This window comes from Lathamus discolor, chromosome 3 (genome assembly GCF_037157495.1).
Source record: "Lathamus discolor isolate bLatDis1 chromosome 3, bLatDis1.hap1, whole genome shotgun sequence".
In the NCBI taxonomy this organism is placed as follows: Eukaryota; Metazoa; Chordata; class Aves; order Psittaciformes; family Psittacidae; genus Lathamus; species Lathamus discolor.
Genome location: NC_088886.1, coordinates 119,042,884 through 119,070,438, shown reverse-complemented (window position 1 = coordinate 119,070,438; position 27,555 = coordinate 119,042,884). Strand labels below are relative to the sequence as shown.

General features: G+C 37.0%; 1 protein-coding gene across 2 annotated transcripts in view; it reads right to left on the bottom strand.

Annotated features, from left to right (window-relative positions):
• Positions 1 to 27,555, bottom strand: part of NCKAP5 (NCK associated protein 5) — a 405,798-nt gene that overhangs the window by 109,758 nt on the left and 268,485 nt on the right. For both annotated transcript variants that reach the window (XM_065671334.1, XM_065671333.1), the window contains one exon: positions 23,966 to 24,115. In XM_065671334.1, coding sequence (XP_065527406.1) covers positions 23,966 to 24,115 — 150 coding nt within the window. The remainder of the gene's footprint in view (positions 1 to 23,965; positions 24,116 to 27,555) is intronic.

Below are 27,555 nucleotides of genomic sequence, written 5' to 3'. Positions count from 1 at the left end.
TACACAAAACAACAGTCATAAACATAGTTAACATTTGTAAATTTAGAGAAAAACTTAATGTATTGTATGGGAAGATTCTATGGAAAGATGCACAGTTCTCTTCCTTGTTGTCAGTGATTCAACAAAATGAAAGTCCCAAGTCCAATAAATTGATTCATTAACAGCAATTTCAAATTCAGCTAAATCCTAAAAGCAAGAGTAGGAAGAAAAAGTAAACATACATCATTATCCAGCATACAGGAAGAGAGTAAAGAATAAAAAGGTGGTAAGAAACAAGGACATATAGAGCTTACTTATTTACAAGTCTAAATAAACAACTGTAGGGAATCAGTGCTTTACCTTCAGGGTACAATTAAAGCCAGCAAAGGTGGTAAAATGTTCTGCATCATACTTTCACAATGTCACCTACCAATGGATTCAACATATGGCTATAAAATGTCTATGGGTGATCCTGTAGAGAGCACTATGAGATGAGGCAGCAAAAAGCACAGATGCAGAAGTAAGTAGCAAAGTAGAAGCAGAAGCAGCAAAAGCAGCAGTAAGAAATCAGATGCTGGAGGGTAAATAGTCCTCCATAGCAAAGAAGCTATAATATAGAGTTATCCGTTTGCTTTTACAGACACATTCTTGCAGACTGATTGAAAAAAATAAAGAGATGATTGCTACATAAAAATATATTTCGGAGTTAAAATACCATCCAAAATAAATTCTTCTTACTGCTTTGAAGCAATCATTAAAGGATTAGTCTGCACAGACTTTAACTCATGTGTGTTGGTAAACCTATGGGTTTAATTTTTTAATTTTCATTTTCACTAACATAAAAATAATCTGTATGACTCTATCCTAAAATAGTTAGGGCAGACTGATGCCATATAGTGATGTCTAAAAGAACTACAACACATAGTTGTACTATGCAAAATACACAGAGAGCTCCCCATATTTCTCTTTTTAGTTTTAACGCTGTAAGGCTATAAAATGGAAGCTAAGTCTTCTTGGATCTGTTAGCTGCATCTCTGATTTCAGTGAGCTATTCCTCTACAAATAAGCTACCAAAATTAGGAGATCTGAACTTGACAGCATTATAAATAAATGCAACGTTTCCCCTCTTATCAAGCCACAGTGGAAACATCTGTATAATAAAATCCTTTTTCGCACCACTGGCTTCAAAAGTGTAGTAAAAGGATATAATGCAGTCAATGTTAGCTTGACTTCTGTGCTTCTTGATTGCCAAGCAAATTATGCCTATTTATTTGGCATTTTTGTAACAAGGACTGCGCTACAAGGGAACACTTGACTGACTTTGCTGAAGATCCTGTGCCACTTCCCACAACATGGGAAAACCACTACTTGATATACTAAATCACTCTATACTGCATCTGAATACTTGATAATAATACTCATATCCCCAAAAGTATTAATTTGGAATATGTGTAATAGCACCTGTGGTCTCAAAACCCTGCCTCCTAATCCAAACCTTCATTTATTTAACAGAAACCGCTGGGTTTTGATGGCATTGTAAGTCTGTTCAGTTTTTGCTCAGAGGAATCTGCTTACCTCCAGTACTGCATATTCTAGGAATCTTTTGCCAGCTAAGCAAAGTAGGTCTCCTCGGAGGAGACCACTACTACATTTGATTTTCATCTTTAGTTTCAAGCCGTACTTACACAAAGCTAAGCCGCAGTAAGAAGCCTATGCTTCTCACAGCTTGAAAGCTATTGCACACTTGCAGGCACCCAAAGGCAGTGGTAGAGAAGTACTGACCCCTAATGCAGTCACTTTTCCCATACATAACCTAGCAGGGGACCATGCAAGAGAAAACTAGCTTACAGAGAACTCTCCGAGATACCAACTGATTTCTATGGTGATTTCTAGTTTTAGATATAGATGACTTCTAGGAATTTATGTATATTTACTTTACACAAAAGTGAAGCATCGCTGTCCCTCAGCCCCAGAAACACTAAAAGTGATGCAGTCTAGCAAAGTTCTGCAGCCAAGCAACATTCAATCCCTGCCACCAGTGCCTACAGGCAAGCACGTCTTTTCTTGAGGGGTCAGCTCTCAGAGCACAGTATCATTCAGTCACCCAAAAGTAACTCTGTGGCATAACTTAACACTACAAGAAACACATGTTGCTTTTGGATCATTATATATTCAGGATCCGAAAATGTCAAAACAGAAGTACTTCTGAATTCCATTTTTGGAAGAAAGCATTTTGCACAAAAGTATCTCCAAACATTGGAAAATTTAAAGATTTCATGATTTGGATAATGCTAACCAACTTATACTTGCCTAAATTAGAGACTTTGTTCTGAATTATGAAACTGAGTTTATGGAAAATCAATTTGAAAATTAAAACTTCAGACTATTTTATGTAAAACAGAGGTTTGCCATTGTTAAGATACAGTATTTGCCAACTCTGATATTAATCCCTTTGTCAGGATGGAAAACTTAGCCCTCGTATTGATGAAAATCATCTTTCAGTCAGCTAAAAGCTTTTTCTCTCCACAGATGAAGAACACCACTGTATTTTCTCTTTTGGGGCAGCTGTTTGCACAGTTTCATTCAAGGCTAGCAATTTAATTCCCAGGAATGTAGACACAAGTCAGGTGCAACGAAATAAACCGCATTTGTTCCAAAATACACAATGTTTCCTTAAAATTTCTTCAGGGCAAGGGGAATCTCCTTGGTTCACAATGATTTGTTGTTCATTATGCTATAGCAGATACAAGGAGACAGACAGCAGCCTTAGCCTTCTTCATGTTTCTATAAACGTGTTCTAGACTTGGTGAGTAAAGGCAGGCTAAATAATGACAATTCTAAACAAAATTCTAACACAGTCATTATAATTAACTTCAGTGTATACCCTTACACTGAAACACAGGAAGCATCCATTCACGCAGTACAACCACCTGAACTTTAAATTCTTGCGAAAATTAGTCTTCACCTGAACTCTCAAATGCATCTCAATTATATCCTTAACACGGTCGTATTTGCCTCCCCAAAAGTATTCAGTACCAGTAGGCTCTGAGCAAAAAAAAAAAAATAAAGCTCTGCTCCTTTCCAAGTCATGGTCTTTTTCATCTGGGTTTACATGGTCAGAAAGCAAGCTCTCCTACCAGTCTCACTATGCCAAATCTGAGATGTTTTCTGTCTTACCTACAATCTTCATCTACAGTCACAGATCATGGCACCTTTAAGCTGAGTAAGAGCACCAGACTGACTACATATAGCTAAAATGAATGCACATTTAATAAATATATTCTTACATTGATACAGACATTTAGGATGATTTCTTCATTCTCTTCCTTTTTAGTGACTTTAGAGAGGATTATTACAACAGGTTAAGGATTGTCTACTAACTATACTTTGTTCAACATTTACCTGTATATGGCAGAATCAACAAGCACATGCCTGAGAATGTCATGAGATACTCATTTCTCCTCCAGATTTGCATCTCTCAACTGGCACCTGAGAGGACATCTTTCATTTAACATCCTTCCAAAGCCATTTCTGTGTGCTTCTTGAAAGAGCAAACTGAAGTGCTTAAATCATGTTTGAAAATAAGATTTGGATTTAAGTCCCTAAAGTGTTTTTCAAAAAGTTTAAACTTTACCTTTCTGTACCTTGATTTTTTTAAGTCAAGAGAACAGGAACAAAAATCTGGCTAGCCTGTTCCCGTGATTTATGAATTAGGACATACTTGGAATTAAAAATAAGGAATTATTTCATGTACCTATTAGAAAGTCTTCAACAAGGGCAATCCCCTACACTTTTATAACCATGATGAATCAAATCCCTGAATTTTTACTAGAAGGCATGAATAAAAGAGAAGCACATACAAGACAGTTTTCCTTACTCAACCATTGCAGAGTTGAGAAAAAAGGATGGGAGAAGGAAGAGAGAAGAAAGAGAACAGTATGTATTTTGCAATAAAGGAATCATAGAGTAGTTTGGATCAGAAGGGACCTTTAAAGATCATTTAGTCCACCCCTCCCTTGGCATGGGCAGGAAATGAAGGTCTAAAGGTTGTATGTCAAGTTAGCAGCTCAACATGCTTTGAAGGTATCATCAATAAAGGTCAAGAGGAACAAAGTTATGACAGTGAACTTTAAAATCCTTGACAGAATGCTACAACACTGGTTACCATGTGCACTGCTTTGTTATTCATACTAAACTATTTGTTCATTTATAGAAAGCTTTATTGATTTACACAGACACTCATTTGTCATGCCCTGTGCAGTGTATTAATAGCTGTCCAAGCACTTAAAATGTGCTCAGCAATTTTTTCCTGCTTTCAGCCTCTCATTTTGTATATTTTTGTGGTTACAGTTTCACACAGCACACATGTGAGGTCAAAGCCTATTGTTGGTAAAGTACAAAGTAATGTTGCACTCTTTCAACTTAAAGCATTTATTTTCTAAGCTGCTGCTCTAGGAAGAGTTTAATACTTAAACACATTTTTGGTCACCGGAAACTCTTTGTATTATTCTGGCCATGTTACAAAGAAAATTTGTCCTCTGAAAGACTAACCCAATAAATTATCAGAGAAAACTTTAAAAGCATAGTTATAACACTTAGAAGTACTGAAAATTATATTTGTGTTTTTAAACCAACATAATTCTAGGGGAAAAAAAGACAATTCTAGCACTATGAAGTCATTTCCACTGGCCACTTTCCAGGGTCTTTTATATTGCTATAGACAGCTCTTTGCTAGGGGTAAAACAGAAACTGCACCTCATGACCTGGCATGTCAACATTTGGATGTTTCCACCTTCTGATTGCGCCTTCCGTAACAGAGCAACACTGGAGCACACGCGAAGTGTCTCCCTGCTGAACTGCAGCCCATGTGCTACCACTCCGCTCTCCAGCCCCCTATCGCCAGGACGGCAAAACTGACACCAGAGAATGCCAGCTACTGATGAAATAAGCAGTGAATTTAGCGGACTAATACATTAGAAAATATTACGGTATGCTTTTTCAAATATCTTAGTCTTAACTATTTCTTCCAGCTTATGGAGATGGGGAAAAAAAACCCCAAAAGGACAAATTAGTGATCTGATGACTGCTAGGCTTCTCAACCTTGCTTCAAAACACGTTAAGTCCTTAGCCTTCTCAGTAGCATCATTTTACAATTTTTTTAGCATGATAAATTATCCTCTTCTCTTTAATGACACTTAAAACATATGATACATTTTATCTGAAATACTCAGCCACTGTTCAGTTCACATTCAGGTAAAACATGGCATGTATGTGTTGTTAAATGATAAAATAGAGAACTGCCATAAAGGTATTAATTATAATTCTGTCCATAAAAAGCACATTAAACCTTACTGGGCTGTACTGTTAGGGATTGTTCTTGCAATTCAAAATTTCAATAATATATTTTTAAATTCTTTAATGACAAAATCACACTGATATTAGAACAAGCCACCAAAGTGATCTCAAAAGCAATCTCACAGGCCATGCTATGCCATAGCTGTACTACCAACAAAATAGGTTTGTGGCCTATTTTACAGGTCACACTGTAGAGAGCAGTGTAACCTTCTTCTTCTAATGTATGCTAGAAATCAGAAGATATTCATTCAACATCTGAAAGCTAACCACTTGTGATTACATAAAAACTTGAGTTTAAATGTTCTCAACAAAAAGCAGCCCAAGGTTTCCGCAGCTGCATATGATGTTTTGCCCATTATTGATGAGCTGATTCATGTACTTAAACAGGAATTTACACTGGAAATTATATAACAACTTTAAAAATTGTACGGATTTCATGCTGCCAGATATCAGAAAACAGAACTTATTATTTACCTGCAGATTTCCAACAGATTGAAGCAGGGACCCTCACCCAGGGCTCATAACCACAAAGCAACTTTTCCTGTCTATGCCGATTGTTTCCCAGTTTCCACAAGAAGAAAAAATGATTGCTCAACCTAAATAATCAAGCCTTCTTTTGAAAGAAGAGGATAACTAGAATTTAATCCTTAAAATCTACTTTTATTGGATAAAAACATGAGCTTCAGGAGTTAAATCAAACAAATTAAAGCCAAATGAGAGTCATACACTGCTGATGAGACTGCCTCCTAAAAAGGACTAAAAGTAAACATCATATTCCTGGGAATTAGTCTGTGAAGTACCTTTACCTTTTTTAAAAAAACACTTTTCAGAGGCTGGGGTTGGAACTTTGTAACTGGTTAAAGAACATTTCTCTTTTTTACTTTGGTTAATTCTGAAGTAGTTAAGAATGACGAGACTTTAAAATCTTCAACATTTTCCCTTCTGACATGACAGAAATGTCTAGAGTTGACATTTTAAAGAGAAGGTTAGGAATAGATCTAGCAAAACAGACTGCATTATAAGCCTAGGCTTATCTTCCAGCAAATAAATATATAGGCTACTAACAGACATATCAATAACAGCTTTGTATGTTTACCTGCACACAAATTGTAGAGAACAGCAAATGCTACCATTATTTACAGAGAGTAAAATAGACTTGCAACGCGCTAACAGGTAAAGCAATGTCAATACAAGCATTGAACAAAGAGGTTAAAAATATGAAGGATGGCTTTTTTTTTTCCAAAAAAGTCTTCCAAATGATCACATATAAAACATGTTTTGAGGCTGAGGAGTAAAAGAGATGCACACACGGTGAGTACACAGCTCTGTCTATTTCCTTAAGTTGAAGACACATGCTACTTTTTATCACTCATTCCCTGAATAAAATACTGAACTGCATGCCTCAGTGTTACACACTGCTCTGCACAGAGACAAAGGCATTCACCTTCCATAAACAATATTGCTAGGCTTCCTAGGAATTCCCTGTTCCTAGCAGCGGCTATTAATGAGAGGTAAAATGCCAGACCAGAGAAAGCCCTCCCACTCACAGTCAGGCAGCCCCATGAAGCGATGTGATGCCAATCTTGCCATCCAGCATCCCTGACAGGGCAGTCAGGAAGGAAGAATGCTGAAATTCACCTTTCTTCAGATGGCCATTATTCTCACAGCACAGACTGTCTGCCTAGAAGCACTGCACCCGGGCACTGCATTACAGGCCATGATGCCATCACACAAAAGTAAGACATATGACTGAATTTGTATGCAAGAAACAGTGTGTGCATGTCACAAAATTTATTTTCTGATTTTCCAGTATTTACACTCAGTGATCCTTACCCCTGCAAACTGTGAACCAGAGGCAGATGTTCCATGTCATTTGTCGTCCCACCCGCGTCTCATTTTAAGTGATTTGTTCCATTACGAAACTGTTCTCCATTAAGAACTGAGAGCATTTCACTCTGACAGACTTACTGTGCTTCCCCATGTAATATTAACAGGCAGTTATTTCCCCTATCAAAGAACTAAAAATAAAATCCCTGGTCCATGAAAAAAGTATGAGATCCTGAAATTCTAAGGGAAACTAAGATTCTTACAATTAACGCAAGCAGATAAAGGCAAGCGGCCTGTATCTGATTAATCTTAAAGGGCTTATTATGTTTAATATCTACTTGTATTTAACACATACATAGGCATCTTTGCATTGAAAACTCATATATGAATTAATCATATCCCATTTGGTCTGTTGCATTTGTTTCAATATTTCTTTCAAAAAGACCAAACTGTTCATGGAAAATACTAACTGAAATAATATTTTCTTTTAAATTAGCAAAGACTTTTTGAAAACCATTGACTACCTACACACCCAGTGTGGAAGCTTCAGCAAAACTTCCAGTGCAGCCACTTTCAAAGAAAATATTTGCTTTGATCTCAAAGGAAACATTTTGCAGAAGATTTTGATAAAATTTAAAAGTGAGCCTGAAATCAGTACAAGTATTTCCAGGGCTCTGGGTCCTTCTGAAATGGTCCATACAGTAGCCATTTTTTAAAAACTTCACTTGCCTAATCACAAAACAGAAGGGTGAGGGGTTTTGGCTTTTTTTGTTTGTTTTGTTTTTTAAATTCCAGTCTTGAGGAAAACTCATATACTTTCAGGAAAGTTTTACAAGCAATAAGAAAGGCAACTTGAGAATTCACTTTAAATGAGTTATCCTTCAAACCTTTGCAATTTTGACTGCGAGGTTACTGACACAGTGACAGTTTTCTACTTTCCGTGATTCCATTATCCACACCTTCCTGAGTAGCATACTCAACTTCAAGGTTAATCTAATGTAGAGTTTGAAAAGAACAAGGTATTGCAGATGTATGTAAGAAACTTAATCTTTGGGCAACTTTATTCCAACGGAACCCATTTCTTTTTTTTTTCCCTACTTGCTTACCTGAGATGTTCATAGCAAATACAGCCACTACTACTACTGATTGATGGCAATGGGAAGCAGGTATGGAAAAAGAAGCCCAAGAGACAGTTTGTCTTCACTTCTCTTGAAGACAGAACAAAACATCTATTGTTTCACCTTCCAGTGAGAGCCAAAATAACTGATCATGGGAGACAGTTAATGGTGTTGTTGATTATACATTAAAAGACACAGGAAAAAAGCATGAATTTGCTTAGAGTTGCAAAAACATCTCAATACCTAAGTATAGGAAAAAGCCACAAAGGCCTTAAGCTCATTTTCTTCAAAAGTGGAAATTCAAGAATTCAGCTATTGCTTTTAGCAAATTTAATTTACCTTTTCTAATTGTGAAGGTCACATTAAAATATTCAATTCAGGAATAGAACATAAGTTTTAGTCTAATTAATAAAAAAAAAAGTAACTTATTTTTCTTTAAAAACAAAGATAAAATAAAAATGAAATTGGCAGAAAACCTTAAAATTACATACCAGGAAACCAAGGATTACACATATGCAAATATATTTTTGAATTTCTAGAAATTCTAACTATGAAGAGCAGCTCTTCTCCTTTAAAGCAGCTTTTATGTATCGGAGTGAACTTGAAATATAATTTCATAGTTCAATGCAGAAAATGGCCCCGCTGCTGTAACTGGTACTTCTGTGCTGCTCCATGCTCCTGAACTGAAGGGCTGTTATTAAATAATAGTAGACAGTTTAAATTTGGAGCTAAATTTGGCACTACCTTAAAGGAACACCAACACCAGCCTCCTCCCTACTCACCCACTGGCCTCCCCCAGGAAACTAAGCAATGGAGTGCACTTGGCGTCAATGAGAGAAAGAGAAGATTAAAACTCTAAGCAAATTCATGCTTTTTTCCTGTGTCTTTTAATGTATAATCAACAACACCATTAACTGTCTCCCATGATCAGTTATTTTGGCCCTCACTGGAAGGTGAAACAATAGATGTTTTGTTCTGTCTTCAAGAGAAAGTGGATGCTGAATTTCTATCAAGAAATATTTTTCCCAATTATGTACACTAAGTTTTTTTCACTCAGTTAACACACAAAAAAATTATAAAATTAAGAGATTTATACTGACAGCCTGGAAAACACTGATCCCATATGCTTAAATGTCACACTCAGTGTGCTGTACTATGCAATAGCATTTAAAGTATTACATGATGTTATAATTTATATTGTCACAAAATATTTTTAAACATTCTAAAATATAAAACATGCTATTTTCCCTCTCCTATCATGAATAATTTTATTCTATTCCTTTAAAGACTTGGAGTTAAAAGGTTTTCACCACAATAACCTATTAATGTCAGCTGTTTCACAATTCGTAACATAAATTCATAACAAGTCTCTCTTTCTTTAACTACATGGGAACATCGAGTTATTTCTGAAGGCAATGTTCCCTGCGATTTCACTTTCTTCATCAGAAGTCACCCATAAGTCAACTGCTCCAGGTATTTCAAAATGAACTTTGTTTGATGGCTTCAGTTATTTCTCTTCCTTCTGGCTAAGCATTTGCAAAGCAAAGCAAAGCAGAACAGGTATTGGTGCACTGTATTACAGATAGGATCAAATGCCATATAACACGTAGCAATTGTTTTGTAGCCAATAGCTAACTTCTAAAAACTGAATCACAAAATTACTGTTCATTTCTTGCTAACTGAAATAAGACTTTCTTTGCAAACATCACCTTGCTGAAAGCTTTGAACATTTTTCTCTTTTGTTTTTACAGACAAAGTAAAATCGACAAACAATGCCCTTCACTCCACTCTGCAATACACAGTAGGTTGATTTCTGCACTGACATTTGTTAAATTGAAACTTCTGATTCATTTTCATCTTTTAGAGTGGAATAGTGAATTCGCAAAGTAATTGTATTTTGTCCAAAAGAACAACCCAGACCCCAAATGCTGTCTGTTTTAAAAGCTTCAACAGTTTGGAGTTGCGTCTGTTTTTTTCTGCTCTGCAGACTGTGCTCACTTCAGAGATGACGGGTGTAGAGGGATGAGGATCCTTTAGAAACAGTCTGATGTTGCAGCACCTAAATGTTATCCTAACTAGCCATATGAAATTTCTTCTATGCTGCTTGCTGACATAAGGTACATCTACATTGGCTTTTTGGTTTGGATGAGCAGTTAGTGTTCTTCTCAAGTGATTTTTCTGATTACTGCACTGACCAGACTACAACTGACACCACAATGTGGTCTTAGAGTCAACAGACTGAGCTACTTTCACATGAAACTGGAATAGGGACTAAACTGCTGGTGGCCTTAACTATAGCTCAGCCAAAGTGAATTCCCCCAAATGTATACAATACAGATGTCAGGTCCTTAGCACAAACACCTTGTCTCTGAGGATCTGCTCCTATTACACTGCACTGCTTGCTAAGGTAGGCATATAATGATAACAGGCTATCTTCAGGTCCTAAATTAACAGTGATAGACCTCAGGAAGTCAACTGCCAGATCAAGAGCATATCCCATAACACCAAAGCAAAAGATAGGCCTGTTTGGAAGGCTTTTTCCTACATATGACAGAGGTACTAGAGGAATTTTTTACTTTTATAGTTTTACAGCTCTGTACTTTTGAAAATAGAAAATATGAAACTGTACAGAAACATATACATTAAAGCCAGCTACATGGAAAGCAACTTCTATTTTAATTATAATTAATTAATTGTTACTGTGCAGTACTAAATACAATCCAATTGTTTACCTAAACTTGATCTTCAGCATATAAAATTTATCTGATTTTGTTCTCTGTATTTAAATTTGTTGGTAAACTGCATCTGCATGAGGTCCAAGAAAAGCCTTAGACTACTATACCTTGTTGAGAAAGTAGCAAACTGTAGTTCTTAAAAAAACAGGCTTTGGATGACAATAACAATCCCATATGAAACATACATTAAGTTGAAGTTGATGATTCAGGGGTGCTCCTGTAAGAAGCTCAGGCATGAAAAGCACAGCAGTAGTAACACGCCAAATTTGACTCACACATAAGGTAGCACAACCCAAGTGCAGCCATCAGAACTGCACCCACCTTCACATGTCCGATTTTGATAGCCAAATATATTAAGGCTAGTATGAAACATGAGAAAATGTTGCTGTTATCTTATTCCAAGCTGCTGTTCAAAAGCAGAATCAGTGATTAATCGATTGGCCTAAAGGGAAAATGCAGAGAAAAGAACAAAAATAAATAAAGGTATGAAATACTATGCAATGTAATACATACCTAGGATCGACCACACCACTGCTCTGTCAGATTGGCCTGCAATTGGGAAATATTCCTGACCGGCAGAGGTCACTAGCAGGGTAAATCAGCTGCGTAGAATCACAGAATCCCAAGGGTTGGAAGGGACCTCAAAAGATCATCTAGTCCAACCCCCCTGCAAGAGCAGGGTAACCTACAGTACATCACACAGGAACTTGTCCAGGCAGGCCTTGAATATCTCCAGTGTAGGAGACTCCACAACCCCCCTGGGCAACCTGTTCCAGTGCTCTGTCACTCTTACAGTAAAGAAGTTCTTCCTGATGTTAACGTGGAACTTCCTATGCTCCAGTTTACACCCATTGCCCCTTGTCCTATCACTGGGTATCACTGAAAAAAGCCTAGCTCCATCATCCTGATCCCTTTACATATTTGTAAACATTGATGAGGTCACCCCTCAGTCTCCTCTTCTCCAAGCTAAAGAGACCCAGCTCCCTCAGCCTCTCCTCATAAGGGAGATGTTCCACTCCCTTAATCATCTTTGTGGCTCTGCGCTGGACTCCTTCCAGCAATTCCCTGTCCTTCTTGAACAGAGGGGCCCAGAACTGGACGCAATATTCCAGATGCGGCCTCACCAAGGCTGAGTAGAGGGGGAGGAGAACCTCTCTTGACCTACTAACCACACCCTTTCTAATGCACCCTAAGATGCCATTTGCCTTCTTGGCCGCAAGAGCACATTGCTGGCTCATGGTCATCCTCCTATCCACCAGGACCCCCAGGTCCCTTTCCCCTTCGCTACTTTCCAGCAGGTCAACCCCCAACCTGGGTTTTTCTTGATTTCAGTAAGGCATTTGATACTGTCTCCCACAGCATCCTCATAGATAAGCTAAGGAAGTGTGGGCTTGACGATCAAGTAGTGAGGTGGATCGAGAACTGGTTGAAAGGAAGAAGGCAGAGAGTTGTGGTCAATGGCGCAGAATCTAGCTGGAGGTCTGTGACTAGTGGAGTCCCTCAGGGGTCGGTGCTGGGACCGGTGCTGTTTAATATTTTCATCAATGACCTGGATGAGGGAACTGAGTGCACCCTCAGCAAGTTCGCTGATGACACAAAACTGGGAGGAGTGGCTGACACACCAGAGGACTGTGCTGCCATTCAGCGAGACCTGGACAGGCTGGAGAGTTGGGCGGGGAGAAACTTGATGAAATTTAACAAGGGCAAGTGTAGAGTCTTGCATCTGGGGAAGAACAACCATGAGAAGTTCTAATCTCTTTTATTTCTATTCAATTTAAATACATTACAGTTCTTGGCTAATACTAGCAAGTTCTTTTTTACAAAAAAAACTAAGAATACCTGTTTTTACCCATCTAACTAGGTAAAATTTTGCATAGTTAACATATGGACACTGTGAAGGACAAAATATTTGATGAAAAAGGTACAAGGAAGACCACCACTGGAACAGAAAAAAATATACTCTACCACACCAAGAGGAAGACACAAGCTGTTTCCTTAGCAGTGATGTCTCCACTACACCAAGCAGCCCTGCAGATCTGCTAAAGCTGCCTCAATTTGCTAATACATTATTCTACTGGGGCTAATACCCTGTTTTTCAAGAAGAGTCAATTAGTTTAAATGAAAACGAGGCCATCCAGCTACACTGCCTCTGCTACCTGGACTATCTTGCATGCAGGGCACTATATAAAAAGACTATATTGTTTATAAAGCTTGTAATAAAGCCTCTTTTTCTGTTTCACACATCATAGCTTAATTTAATCAAATTAATAAATGTATTTATGTAACAGCTATCTCTGCATGGCACTGGGCGACACTACGATGTCTTACAAAATTGGTTTTGTCACAATACAGATCAGATTTAAGGTTACAGAAAGAAAATCCATTGCTTATTTCAGAAAAAAAAAATTACAACTGTCATTATTGGTATTAGCAGCTGAAGTATAATGACAACAAATGTAATACAGGACTGGAGGATATTATCAAGGAGGAGGCAACAGACTTTTCTCTGGCATGTCTAAGGTCTAAAGAAGCAAACTCCATAAGGTTTAAAAGAAGAAAAAGAAGGAGCTATTAGGAGACACCTAAGAAGAAACTTTCAGCCATATGACCTCCTCACTGAAAAGCCTGTCTTCACTTATTTCCAACTTGCCGTAAACAGAGAAATGCTAAACAAGTATTTCAGTGGAAAAGATGCAATACATAAAAAGAAGATTTAAATTCTTCTGCCTAAATGCACAAAAGACTTACATAAAGTGCAACCCTCAGACCCATTTCTTCAGCTGACCTGAAATTGTTGCTGCAGTAACTTTAAAAAGGACTTTGTCTGGCAAAGTAACCAGTTTGTATGTATTCTTTTTCTTACAGTTTACCAAAAAGCTGAATAACAAACCTAGGTCTTACTTTCGTCCTCTTTTTCAAAGGACTTCTTCCTAAAGAACTTAAGCATTAAGACCCAGAGCATTCAAAATCAGAGGATTTTTTCTGGAGAAACAGCCCACTTGACTGATTGAAGACAACAAGGAAACCTGCAGGCTTATTAAAGGGAAACAGTTGTAATTACTGAGTGTTTCTCTTCTCCTAAATAATTTCCATGTCTTGATTTTGTATGAGAACATACTCATGAGAAGAGGAATAGGAAAATGCATGAATCACAAAGATGAATGAGCACTGTCACGAGGTGTGATGGAAAGCCAGTAGTTACCACAGGTATTTCTGTAGGAAGGGAAGAAACTCTGCCCTCTAGATGGCATTACGTGCCTATATATCCCAGATGCAACTGGAGAGCCCTGCCAGGCAGTCTAATCCTTCCCCCACCCGCACAGGAAACACGGGCACACATGTCAAAAAGACCAGAAGGCAGTTCTTAGTCTCAGGGGAAGGTGACTGCTGCACACTGCTGAACAGCACAACAGAGGCTGTCCTGGGGCAGAGACCCTGTTTTAGCTGTTTGATGTGGGAAGCAGAGGAAGGGTGCTCAGCTTGAGACAAAACAGAATGGAGGATCTTCCTCACCCCATATGGGGAAAGGCAGCTTACAATTGGCAGGAATGGGCAATATGTGAAAACATATAAAAAGACTGTCTTTATGAAAAAACAAACCTCTTCTTCTACTTAGCATTTAATAGTAATGCAGATCTTAACCAGGCAAATGCTCATTACAACATGTATGTATGTGATGTAGGTATCCAAGTCCATGCATATGAGGTTATACTGTACCCATGTGTAGCTGTTTTGGTGATACACTGAAATTAGAGAATTAGTGAGTTATCACATGTCTACAGAACCATCAGAGTCAAACATAAGGGACTGAGGTCAGACTATTCCACATTTGATTTATCTGTTCTCTTTATATATTTATAACTAATCTTAAAATCTGTGCTTGTCATCATGACAGATAAAACAGACTTAAAAATAATCATTTTAGTATTTTCTGCTGTGGACTATTAAAGTGGCTGCATAATAAAGCTAGTGAATATCGAATCTCAGGACTATGTTAATCATACAGATTTCACATGTATAGTTAAATGTATGGCTGACACAGGAGCTAAGAACCTTATATGCTAGAAGTCAGCACAGCTCCAGTAATTCTAGTAATATCAGTGTAACTATACCTGCCTAGAATCCCAGCTATAATCTCCAATTCTGTATTTCTACAAGACGAACAAAAGGGATATAACTACTGAATTGAGAAAAAGTGCATCACCATGCAGACCTCATTACTGTTTCATTATTTTTCAAGGCCAGTAAAGAGAGATGAAAAAAAAAGAATTATTTTGCTAGTTGCTAGAGTTGTAAGGGATTCAGCTCCAACAGGCGAGGTAAATTGATTGAGATTTTCTATGCAGCCAGTAGAGAATGTCCACAGAATACCGGGTTTTCTTAATAATGTTAGTTTGAAATGAACTGCAGCTATTTATTTAGTTTATGAACCACACAGCTGGCATTACTGCCAAATTGCATGCATTAGTATGTAAATTAAAAATATAAGGCGTGATTCTACAATCTCTGTCACACAGAATCTTTCCTCTGAAAGAGGTGCCACTATGAGCAACAAGCAAGCTCACAGAAAGTGCTGGTGGAGAACTGGGCCCGGACTGCTTACCTGATAGAAACTATTTAAAAAAACTACTGAGTCTCACTCTTTGAAATGATAGATGTGTTGGGATAAACACAGTCACCTAGATCTATAACACAGTGTTGGAAAATCTCGTTTCATTCAGCAGCAAGAGTGAATTTTCAATTGTACCACATGCCCGATTGCTAAAAAAGGTTAAGTTACATTACCTACTGATTACTTGCAAGAAGGCACTATACATGGAGAGAAGGGTACTGAAAACTATCATTATTTAAATTATAAAAGTCGGACTGAAATATCAGACTCCTTCACTGCAACCTAGCAAGGACTCTTTGCAGAACACAGTTAACATTAATTTCAATAGAGGAAACCTGACAGGTTTAATAAAACCAAGAAGATTTTCCTTGACTTCTGTGACTTACCTTTTCTTCCCTGATTATGCCTATTCCTCACACCTTCTGGCACCAAATCATTATTCTTGTAGCCGTATTCAATACTTTGAACTATTTAAGGAGTGTTTGTTGTATCAGCCAAGTAAGTACCAGTACTTAACTGTAAGAAAAGAGCCATTGTGCTAGAATTTTGATTATCATAGAAACAATGAATTTATAATCGGCTTTTACAATAAATATATGCAATTACACTTTGTTGTGCTAAAATTAATGCTCGATGCTTCTTTAAGTTCTCCTTTTTGTTGGCAGGGGGGGAAATTACAGAGCTTAATATACTATCTTGACAGCACTATAGCTTACCTGTAATTGTCACAACTGCATCAACACAATAGGTAAACTAAAGGATCTTCTTAACAGTACCCTGACTAAAATATTAATGTGAATTAAAAATTGTATTTAAGAATGTTTCTTTCATGTGGAAGATGTTGGATTCACTGCCCTGGAAAAGAATACTTTATGTCATTCTAACTTGAGACGTTACAAGTCAAGAACAGTTTAAGTTACTTAACTCTGCCTTCCCAATGTGCCTTGCACCTCACTTGGATAGACTGATGCGTGTGATAAGATCACTGAAATATCTGATGCTACAAAGCTAGTAACTTTTATTAAAACCTAAATTGATTGCATGAGCAGGCTAAGGGAGAAAAATTGTGATACGCAGCAAAATTCCCTTTATGTAAGTAGTTGATGGGGTATGACATGATGTCACACTTAAAACTATTAAACGCAGTTTTAATCTTAACAGCACAGGAACAGTAGTTGGAGCATATTCTGTTGAGAACTTCATCGAATTAGCAAATTCTGTCAGATTACTGCTTCGTGGGTACCTCATATTAGAAAGCGGAGGCAATCTGTCAGTTTTTACCTTTTCAGCATGTGACAAAAATTCAGAAGCTCTGCGTGTTGTGACCCAAAACATATAACTGCTGAACCACTGCTGTGGTGCTTTATAGAAGATGAGATTCAGTATCTTTTTTCCCCAGACTTAGTTAGAAAAGAAAACAATACCATCTGTTCAAACTAAAATTTCCAGGAGGCACCATGGTTGGTTTTAGAAACTAAGTATTTTAAGCTTTCAATGAACTGAACAGTCAGAAAAATGAAGATATGCATGGCCTCCTCCATGCCTCTTCACTAGTCAAGGAGGCACTTTCTTAATGTACAGCCTTATTTATATTAAGGCACTTTCCCATCTCAGGAGATGGACGTTTTTGGCGGAACAGTAGATCAGCATTCTCTCTCTAATGATAGAAGCAAATGGTTACAGCAATAAAAAAACAGAGCAAATCTGAACAGCTCTTCCTACATTCAGTGGGCACAGCTATTTTCAACATCCCTGTGTAAATTCGTATCCCTGCTAGATCATCTTAATTTCTGCATGCCAAAAAAGAAATTGCCAAGAATTTCTACCGGTTTAGGAAAAAAAAGTGTAAAAGAAGAGAGAAAAAAGGAAGTCCTTTTAGATCCTCAATATTTTACACGTCTGCAAGCACGTTCTCTTCTCTTAAAAACTCTTCACATGCTAACTGTATTTAATGCCCTGCCCAGAAGAGGTTTCTATTGGTCTACAGCTTCTATATGAAGATAATATTTCTATTAACATCCCAACTGGTAAGGTGCATTGACCACTGAAAGCTATTCAGCTTCTTTGCTGACTATGGTAAATGCAGCTCCATACACTCATGGGCAGCACGTAGGATGGATGGAAAAGCCTCAACGAAAGATATGAACAGAAGTAGGGCATGCACTGGGAGGAGGGTGGGTAAAACATCTGGGAGGCAGATGCATTTAAAGACTGCAGCATGAGTGGGTGAGAACAGATGGCAAAAAGGAAAGTACCTCATGGCACATAGATAAGGAGAAAGGTAGCAGCCATGAAATTTGCTTCCCAAAGACTAGGATCAACAGAGTCACTGACCTACAGTAGAAGAGTTCAAGCATCAACAGATTATAGAACGCATTCAGCTTGATAGTACTTGTTCGGTTTTAATTTAAAATTTACTCAGTTATCGGGAAGCTAGAACAGTTTCCCAATACGATCACCAGCAAAGAGCTGGAATAAACTGTGCTGGTTTTGAAACCAGTGATGCAGGTGAGCGCTGATTCTTTGTCAGCCATTGGACGAGTTTGGAAGTAAGACTTTCCCTGCTGCACTGTCTGAACCCTGGCTATAAAAGAGTTCTTAGACACAATTCAGAAAAGTAATGATAAATATCTCCTACTGAAACGATTTAAAAGTAAAATAATCCAATAATTAGGATTAAGTAGGTTGGCCTTTGGTGACTGATGAGCATAATGAATCTAGCTATGTGGATGGTCAAGGCACTGGGCTAAGAAGAGGCTTCTGGCTGAATCAGATTAAATGGATTGTTTAAAACAAGACTGGTTGCTACAAAATATTTAGAACATTGCTACAAAATACTGAATAGTTTCATGATTTTTCTGTGCATCTCAGTAAAGTGATACCAATTCCCTATAAACCCAAGTGAAGCAAGTAACATTCAATAAACAAGAAGTTTTTCCTCACAGTTATTTTCAGAAACTCAGGCTCTTTGCCCCTGAATATGGTATGATTCCTTCCATGGAAAATAATATAATTATGAAATTTTTTATCATTTTACATTGTAGCCCATGGAAAATGAGCGGGGTAAAAAAAAAAAAAAAAAAGGAGAATTATGTAAGAGCAAAACAAAAACCACCAGTACCCCACTCAAAGTTATCTTCTCAATCCACTCAAAGGAAAAAAGTACCCTTCTCATATTTCTTTTTTATCTTCCTTATAGTTCATTGATACCATGCCTTTCTTCCTCTGCAGGGTAGTAAAAACATAATATTGGAAAATACTTGACATACTTCCTCATTTGTTTAATGGTGATGATACAAGGGAAATTACCCCTCTAATATATTTGAACATTTAGCTTATTATCCTGAGTGAGTTTTCTCCCAAAGCTCAATTTATTAAAACAAAACACATCTTTCTATGATGAACTGCAAAGGGCAAGAGGGCAAAATTCTATAATTAAAATTAGAGTGGTTTCATGACTCTTCCCTAGCAGATACTGCTTCTACTGCAGCTTAGTTTACTGAAACTTTCATTGAGTCTCACTCACCCGCAAGCAATGAGATTTTCACACATGAATTAGGCTTTTCATTTGATAACTTCAAGGTTACAATTTAATGCTACCCCAGTGACTTGCTATTTGGTGAAAAATACAAGGTTGTGAGCCGCCTTGAATTGTTACTTTTTGAGGCCAATGGAACTCCTGCAAATTGCAGAACTTCTGGGAGGGAAGGGGGACACTCACTAAACCATGGAACTACTTCCTTGTTAGCAATGTTTATTTTAATTTGAACATAAATACTGTGATTTTAGCAAGGTATTAGCTGTGCCAGTCATAGGCTTAGGTGGGTACATCATCTCTTTCGAAGAGCTGAGACTGCTCCCACATAACCAAAAATTATTAATTCCCCATAACAAGGTGAGGGTAAGCTGCTCATCTAACAGGAGCATGAGGCATGCTCATTCAGCCATGAAACACAGCACGTGTCAGCAAAAATATGATGTCCTATCCTAAACACAGGCACTACTTATCCTGTAACAGATGGACACACTCACACTCCGCGTGTCCTTTCAATTTCTCAAAAAGAAAGGGGAGTGTGAGTAGATATTGGACAGTACATTAACACCACCAACAAAACTTCTGTATCCTACAGATCCCTTTTTTACTGGCAAAGCAGAACATTGTCCAAAACAACCTCCATTAAGTACTCTTGACCCATTTAGTTTCAAGCAATCCTAGGCAGCTTACTTTCTTCATAATCAACCAAAAGCAAGTAACTTTCTAAGAAAGTTGCACTACCGTAGTTGCAAAGAAGGAAGTTTGGAAGAGCCAGAACATTTCATACAGTTAGACAAAGTTAATTCATACTGAATTATCCTCACTGCATAAATGTCTGTGCAAATGAGAGACTTTAATAAGCCTTCAAATCTGACACAGTATTTATCACTGATTAAATTTTAAAAATCAAAGTAACTATGACTTTTACAGACATGTTTAGATTAAGACTGACACTAGCGCAGTATGTCAGTTTAATTCACTTGCAATTACACAGGTGCTCGGGCAGCCTGTATTTCAGTCATTTAAGGCTAAATTGGGGCAGAGAGCCCATAACTCCATATTGGGTAACAAAGGTCTGGGACAGTCTTTTAAGGCCTTTACAGACAGCAATTTTAAAATATAAAATATTCTTAAAGCTTTCCTCTGTGCTAAACTGTTGCTGAAAGTATACAATCTTGCTATGAGAGGCCATATAATACCTAACATACCCAAAAGGGCAAATTAAGGTTTTGTGAAAAATTTCCAACTTACATGCACATGACTTTGGAAATATAACATTATTGTTTTACTGTAACTGTGTATATATGCCCACATATATATGAAATTGCTGCATGGGGGTTGGTGCATGTCCAGAATAAATTATGTTTTTTGTACATTTCTGTCTGCCATTAAAAAAAAAAATAAAATCTTCAGGCGATGAAAGCAGATTAAAAAAAAATTACATCCCAACAAGGAATTGCTATGTTATTCACTCTACTTCACTAATCTTTCATTTTTTGCAGCACTACAAATACACAGAGAAGTTATCACAGATTTTTTTTCTTTGTAAGAGTTAGAAGGCATGTGATCATAACTGTTGAAGTAAATTAAGTGGCATTTCAAGAGCTGCCAACTAAAAATGCTGAAGGCACAAAGGTGTTTTTGATATCCAGCAAATCGCAATTAATTTCAACTGCATAAAACGGGATATAAGATGGCATGAACCATTTGTTATTTGTCATCTGTTTCATTTGATTAGAAACATATGGTATTTATCAGTCAGTAGAGTGGAAATAGAATTTGCTGTAAATGATAAGGGATGTAAAAGGAGCAAGGAGAGAATAGGCATATAGGTTTCTTATCAAAGTATGTAACAGCTTTCACTTGGGCTGACTACAAAGATACTTTGTTATACTGATTTGTATTGTTCAGTGAGAAAATTTCTAGGTTAAACAGGAGTTCATAGTACGTGACAGGTATCACAGAAATTTATTTGGCAATAAATTTGACAGCACCAAAGGAAAGAAAATTAAACACAATCCTTCTGATATCGAAGTCATTTCAAGAATTTTTAGTGAAAGTGAAGCCTCACCCCTTTTTCACACTTAGGTTTGACAATTTCCTGATCCACATCCAACAGTCCAAGATGACTACAGTTTTCCTTGCATTGAAATTCCTGAAGAAAACCACCATGTACCACATATCCACCATGGTAACACTCCAGGAAAGGAACAAACAATTTATTTCATGTATGGAAAATAAAACTGGTTTCCATATACATACTCAAAAGAAACTAAATAACCTAGTATATTGTATATGTACCAGCTAAACTACCCATTTATCCCTGTGCTGGTAGATAGCTTTTCTCTTTTGGTACTTCATTCACTCGAAACTTAGCTTGGACTTATCCAATTTTTCCTTAGAAGTACACTGTTATATACATTTACATACACGTTTATACACACTTACATATGGTCTTTCATTTCAAGAGGAGCTCACTCTAGCAATAGGACAATGAATATAGATAGGGAGAATGAAATACTTTCACAGTACTCTAACAGATTAAGCTACATCTTTTCAGGAGCTACACTTGAGCAACAAACAAATACAGAGAAATACTAAAAGATTTCTTAAACGTGCTGATACCCATGAAATGACGCTACTAGACATTAATGGATTTAGTCCCATGTTTTGACTATTCCTATTATTACTAGGGTTTATTTATAGTCACTCTTCAGATTTTACAGTGCACAGATGGAGGACCAACTTTAATAAGTATTTTATTAGCCTTGCTGATTTTATTAATTGTTTATGATACAGTAACATCTAATCACGTAAAGTACGATTTAAAACTGACACCCACAGCATGAGAACTAACAAACAGCAGTTTTTCATTCATTTTTATATAGACTAATAAATATTTGGAATAATTACTCTGCAAATAGGAAAGGATTCGAACCGCTAATTTCATATAACTCCAAAAAAGCATGTCTCTTAATTAATAAACCGTAGAGTCTTTGACGTTACAATTTACATTCTTCAAGAAAAAAAATCAAGTGCAAGACTACGTAACATTAAACAACACATAATTAGAAACACTTTGTTTTAATTATCTTGGGTCACAATTAATGTTGGCCCTGCAGTTCATCTTTCTCTTTGACGGCTCCTCAGACTATTTATGTAGATTAATTCTTGAGGTACTAGCATTCACTAATACGTATTTTTGAACAAGCCACTGCACAACACTGACATCAGTGAGGAAACCTATGCACTGACCTTCCACAACTAGACTCTGTCTGTCCACAACATTACATTATATATCTGGGCAATTTGCCACAACTGATAAAGGTTGTGACATTATTGAATAGCTTCCTATCAACTGAGGACATAAAGAACTGCAACTGTCAAGCAGACTAATTAAGGCAAAGCAAACACAAATAGTGCGTATTTGGAAACAAAAGACTACACGGAAACTACAATCATTCCCCGTCAACAGATAAAGCAAGTAAAGAGTAAACGGTACATTTATCAGAGTTTTATGGGCCTTAAAAATTAAGTATCATGTATTTTTTCCCAAGTCAAAATCAGAGTTAATATTAAATATGTTTGGTTTACACTCTTAAGATTTTAAAAGAAAGAAAAATTGCAGAGACTGCCTTTTAGATTCACTATTTAGATCCAAACATGATTATAACTGTTCATATTTTACTTCTAATAAAGTCCTCAAGAACAAAGATACAGAGTTCTCATTTGAACAGAGTATAATTCAAAATAAAATTATGATTCAAAAGAGCCACTTAAGCAAAAACATAGAGGCTAAGTGATGAAGTTTTTCTTTACAAGATAAGATCATTGTAAGGCATTTATTTATCCATATCTATAACACTACATAGACCCTTGAACAGAACAGAATGGAGGAAATACTTGGTAAGTTAAAAAGATGCCTTTGTACTAGTTCAAAATTATATTAAAATATGAATAGTCTTATTTTTTCAAACACACCAAAACCCATGCTTCTATCAAGGAGCACAAAAAAAGTTCAATATATATAGTGGCTACATTCTTACCTGCACCTTGGCCGTGGCTGCCTCAGAAAACTTTAAAACTTTTCCTCTAGTTAAGAATTACCGTAAGGTGCACCATTTTGCATCTTAATTTTCCAGAAATGCACTCAAAACATAGAGTGTGCAAGTCTCCATGTAGTCTACAAGGACATATACTTCCCGCAATCCAGCAGTAAAAAGATCTGAGCTCTCCCAAGCAAGCAATCTAACAATTAAAAGTTGAGCAATAAGCTACAGTGAAGCAACACTGGTTTTATGACAGTTGTTAAACCATGCATACCAGTCTTACAATATTAATAATTATAGAATCACAGAAACTTTTAGGTTGGAAAAGACCTTTAAGATCATCAAGTCCAATTGTTTATTAGCATGAATATGTAACTTCATACTCAGTTTCTGATAATGTACTAGTACATTTAATAATCTGGACAACTCAAGCAAACCCCTTTGAAATCGAGGCATAATCAGTAAAAAAACCTAAATTATTATTACATGGTGCCAATTAAATGAAGAGTAATGTATTAATTTGTTTTTAAAGATATCTGATACTCAACATTAGAGAGGGATCCTTTCAGTAGTTCTAAGACTTAGCTTCTCGTTCATACTTGGTAAATGAATCATTAAAAAACCCCACCCCATAACATGACTACAGGTGAACTGTGAAAGACCAGATTTATACTACAGGGTGATTCAGTGCCAATAAGCAAATGAGGCAGGGGGGGCAGTGTGTTTTTTCTGTGTAAAACCGCTGTACTTCTTACCTCCAAAGCTTTCAAACGCTCCAATAGCAATTTAGTCTTTTCTTTTTCCTCTTCAGTGCTGCTGCTTTCACTTCTTGAATCTTCATCTGCTGGTGTGTGATTTTTTTCCATGCCTTCTTTACATTTCCTACTGTCTTCTGACAGCTTTTCCTGAAATGTTTTTTTTTAAATGTCATTACTTATAGGTGCAAATGAAGTTAACTATGCAAACAGCTTCAATTCTCCCTTGTAGGGAGAAAAAGACAGAGCAAGTTGCTAGTTACAATTACAGTACTAAGTAAGTGGAGTCATGAAGGGTCTATGAAACATGCTCCTGTGCCAATTCTGCTAAAGTGTATGCACAACTTAACTGCTACATTTATTTAAGATTTTTTAAAAGTGGAACACATCATCTTTTTAATAAATTAACTTGCATTTTCTTCTTTAGAAGTTGCGATGAAAACTGAGCATATCAGCTTTCAATGAAAACCTTTTGCCACCGAGATATAAAGCGGTTCATTGAGGAAAAGCTAACATATGTTCATGCCTAATGTATTTCACCTTTCTCCATCTAGAGCTAATATTTGAATTACTAAATAATGGGCTGAGAACCAAGCTACCACATACTGATTTAAGATTCACACTAATATATAACTGGAGAGAATCAAACTGACAGTAAAATTTTCAGAAGTGCCCTAGTCTATTGCAAGTCAGTCAGATTGGGTTATTACTAGATGCTGCTGCTGAGTGGACTATGGCTGCTGAGTTTTACAAGAGGTCTATAAAAATCATACTACTGAACAGTGAATCTTACTGACTCCATTAATTATGTGTCCAAGTTTTGTGCTGAGAGAATGAGATAGAGCAAGCAAAACATTGAGACTACAAGCAGGCAGTGTAAAATACTGCCCAAAACAACAATGCAAACACACAGGGCAAAAAAGAGAACCGCACAGATGTACAGAGTGAAATATCATCCGAGTACAACACAAAGTGAATGGTCTCTACCTTGTAAACCATGTCCTCTAACTACATAAGCAGATGCACTGTGACAACTATTGAGAAGATTAAGGATAGAAAATGTGAGGTAAATCAACATGAAATAATGAGTGCCAACACAAATCTGGAGAAGTCCTTTAATGAGCTTTTAGCTTTCTTCATGTGCCTTCTTGATGAGTCTTATGAGCAAAAGCACGTACTTTCACGATCTCTGGGTTAGTCTGCAAGTGAGATGAATTTCCCGTAATTATTACAGAACACAAACTCTGTCTAAGCATAAAAATACACATTTTCATGAAGAACTGGCTCAGCTTGAATAACTGAGCAAATACAACTCTTGAAGAGTTAAGGGCAAGACATTTTCCTAACTAAACCCCATAAACACAACTGAATGAAAAATCAGCACTACGGATCACATTTCTAATAATATCTTTTTTAAATATTAGTTAGCTTAGAAATTGACCATTACTATGTTAAAAATTTAATCAAGAATCAATTTTATAAGCAATGGGCTTCATCATGGAATACTCTTACACAAACCATAGGCACAGATCTCATTCTGAGCCTCAAAATACAGACGTCAAAGAGTCATTCCATCAGGTCTCCAGCATTAGTGCTATCCTGATCACAAAGGAATCAAAAATATAGTAGTTGGGTTTTTTTTTTTGTCTTGCTTGCTACTCTTGGGGTCAATGATCAAGCACCTGTAAAAGACCCATTAAACCACTTTCCCTTCAAGCTGCCCCAATGAGTGTATTGACATAAAACACTGATGAACTCTGGGAAAAAAAAAAATAAAATTGACAAAGGTATCTCTTTGTTATAATTTAAACATGAGCAATCATTTTTTGAAAAGAATGTGACATGAATTCAATATGGCTAACAATGGAAGAAAACATAAACATCTGCACAGGGACACCCTTCCCACTCAAACTAAAGGGCAGCGATTTCAACGGAAAGGTGGAAGAAAGCATAGGTTATGATATTTCATCACAAAAAGGGGAGTAATGCAACTTCGTACAGAGTAACTCCCAGTCACCTAAAGAAGTAACCCATTCATCTTCTAGTTACAAAATTTGATGAACTTTGCACACTAGTGGCATAATCAAGAATACACATCCTGTTTTATTACAGTGCACATAATATCTCAAAGATACTTACTACTGTTACCCCTGCTCCAGTGTTTAAGTTCACGTAATTTCAAAACTATTTTATTACTCAGTCATAATACATGAGTTTCAGGCATGGGCTGGAAAAAGTCCCTGATATGTCACCTACCTTAACTAGAAAAGCTGCAAAACAGAGGAAAACATTACTAACCTTAAAAATCATGCTTAAGCATGCAATTTGCTGAGGGCACTGCCCTGTCACTTTAACCAGTTCTATGTGGGTGACACACACTAGGGGCAGAGTGAAAAATCCACACTCAAAAAAGCAAGCAGATGCTTCTTATACACTCTCTCTGCTTAAAGTCAAGTCAAGTAAGGAGGAGGATGACAAAGGCTTTTGGAATGACAGAATCATCTTAAAATGCTAATATCAAAGGCAGCTGCCAGCTAGGGGGAGGCAGGAAGGAGCAGAGAGAGATTTGGAAGAGGAAATGTGTATCTCCTGTATGATGTTGACCAAATCCTGCAGAAAGCTCTGGCATGAGCTTGCTGAAGGCAGCGAATGACGGCATACAGCAGCTTATTCCTTTTTTCCTTCTAATTCCTTAACTTGTGTTACCTCAAATAAAGACCATTGTTTGACTCTTCTTAACAGTCTTCAGTTGTATGACTCATGTATTGCACAATTAATGGCAGGCTGGGTTTTCAAGACGAACAGCAAAATACTCTCCAGGTCAGAAGTCCAGCAACGGCAGAGTTTGTGCTATTCTGCTGCTCAATGCACTTTAATTTCTGTGAAAAGGTAACAGATGGAAATGGTGCTCTGGAAGTAAGATGGAGGCAAAAAAACCCCCATGTAACAACCCATCTCTTGGTCTCCCCGGAACCAGTAAGATTTTAAGATACATGCCTGTACCACAGGAGGTACAGCAGCCTGATGAGAATTCCCCAGTAACATCTCATCTACACGTCTAATGTTCTGTATGAACAAAGACACAATAAAAATATTAAACATTCAAATCTCACTAGATGGAAACTAGCATTATGCTGCACACTGTAGACCAGTTCCCACAGAAATTAATGAGAAACTTAAAATCAACTCCCACATCGTGTAAGCTTCCCAAGCTGCTTTAAACTGCCACTGCTTTTCTGAAACCAACAGTATTTTGTAGATCTTAAATGACATCCTGCCGTGACCATTATTTCAAAGTATTCAGTGTGTCCTATACATGAAAAGAATAATACATGGGTGCTGACCCTCTGGATCAAACACTATGGGCCCTATAGCTAGTAGAAAACAAGAGATGAAAACAGACCCTGCAGTATGGAAATGGCAAGTTTCTAGAATCAATGGGAAGATATGTATCACTAGAGACATTGATCTATGAAGCTATACAATGCAGAGACCTGACTGAGAGTTACCAGAAAGCTGTTTTTCAGTTACTTAGGAAGAAGCATTATAATACTCCCTCTTTCCACTAATAAAGAACAGTAAATTAAGAG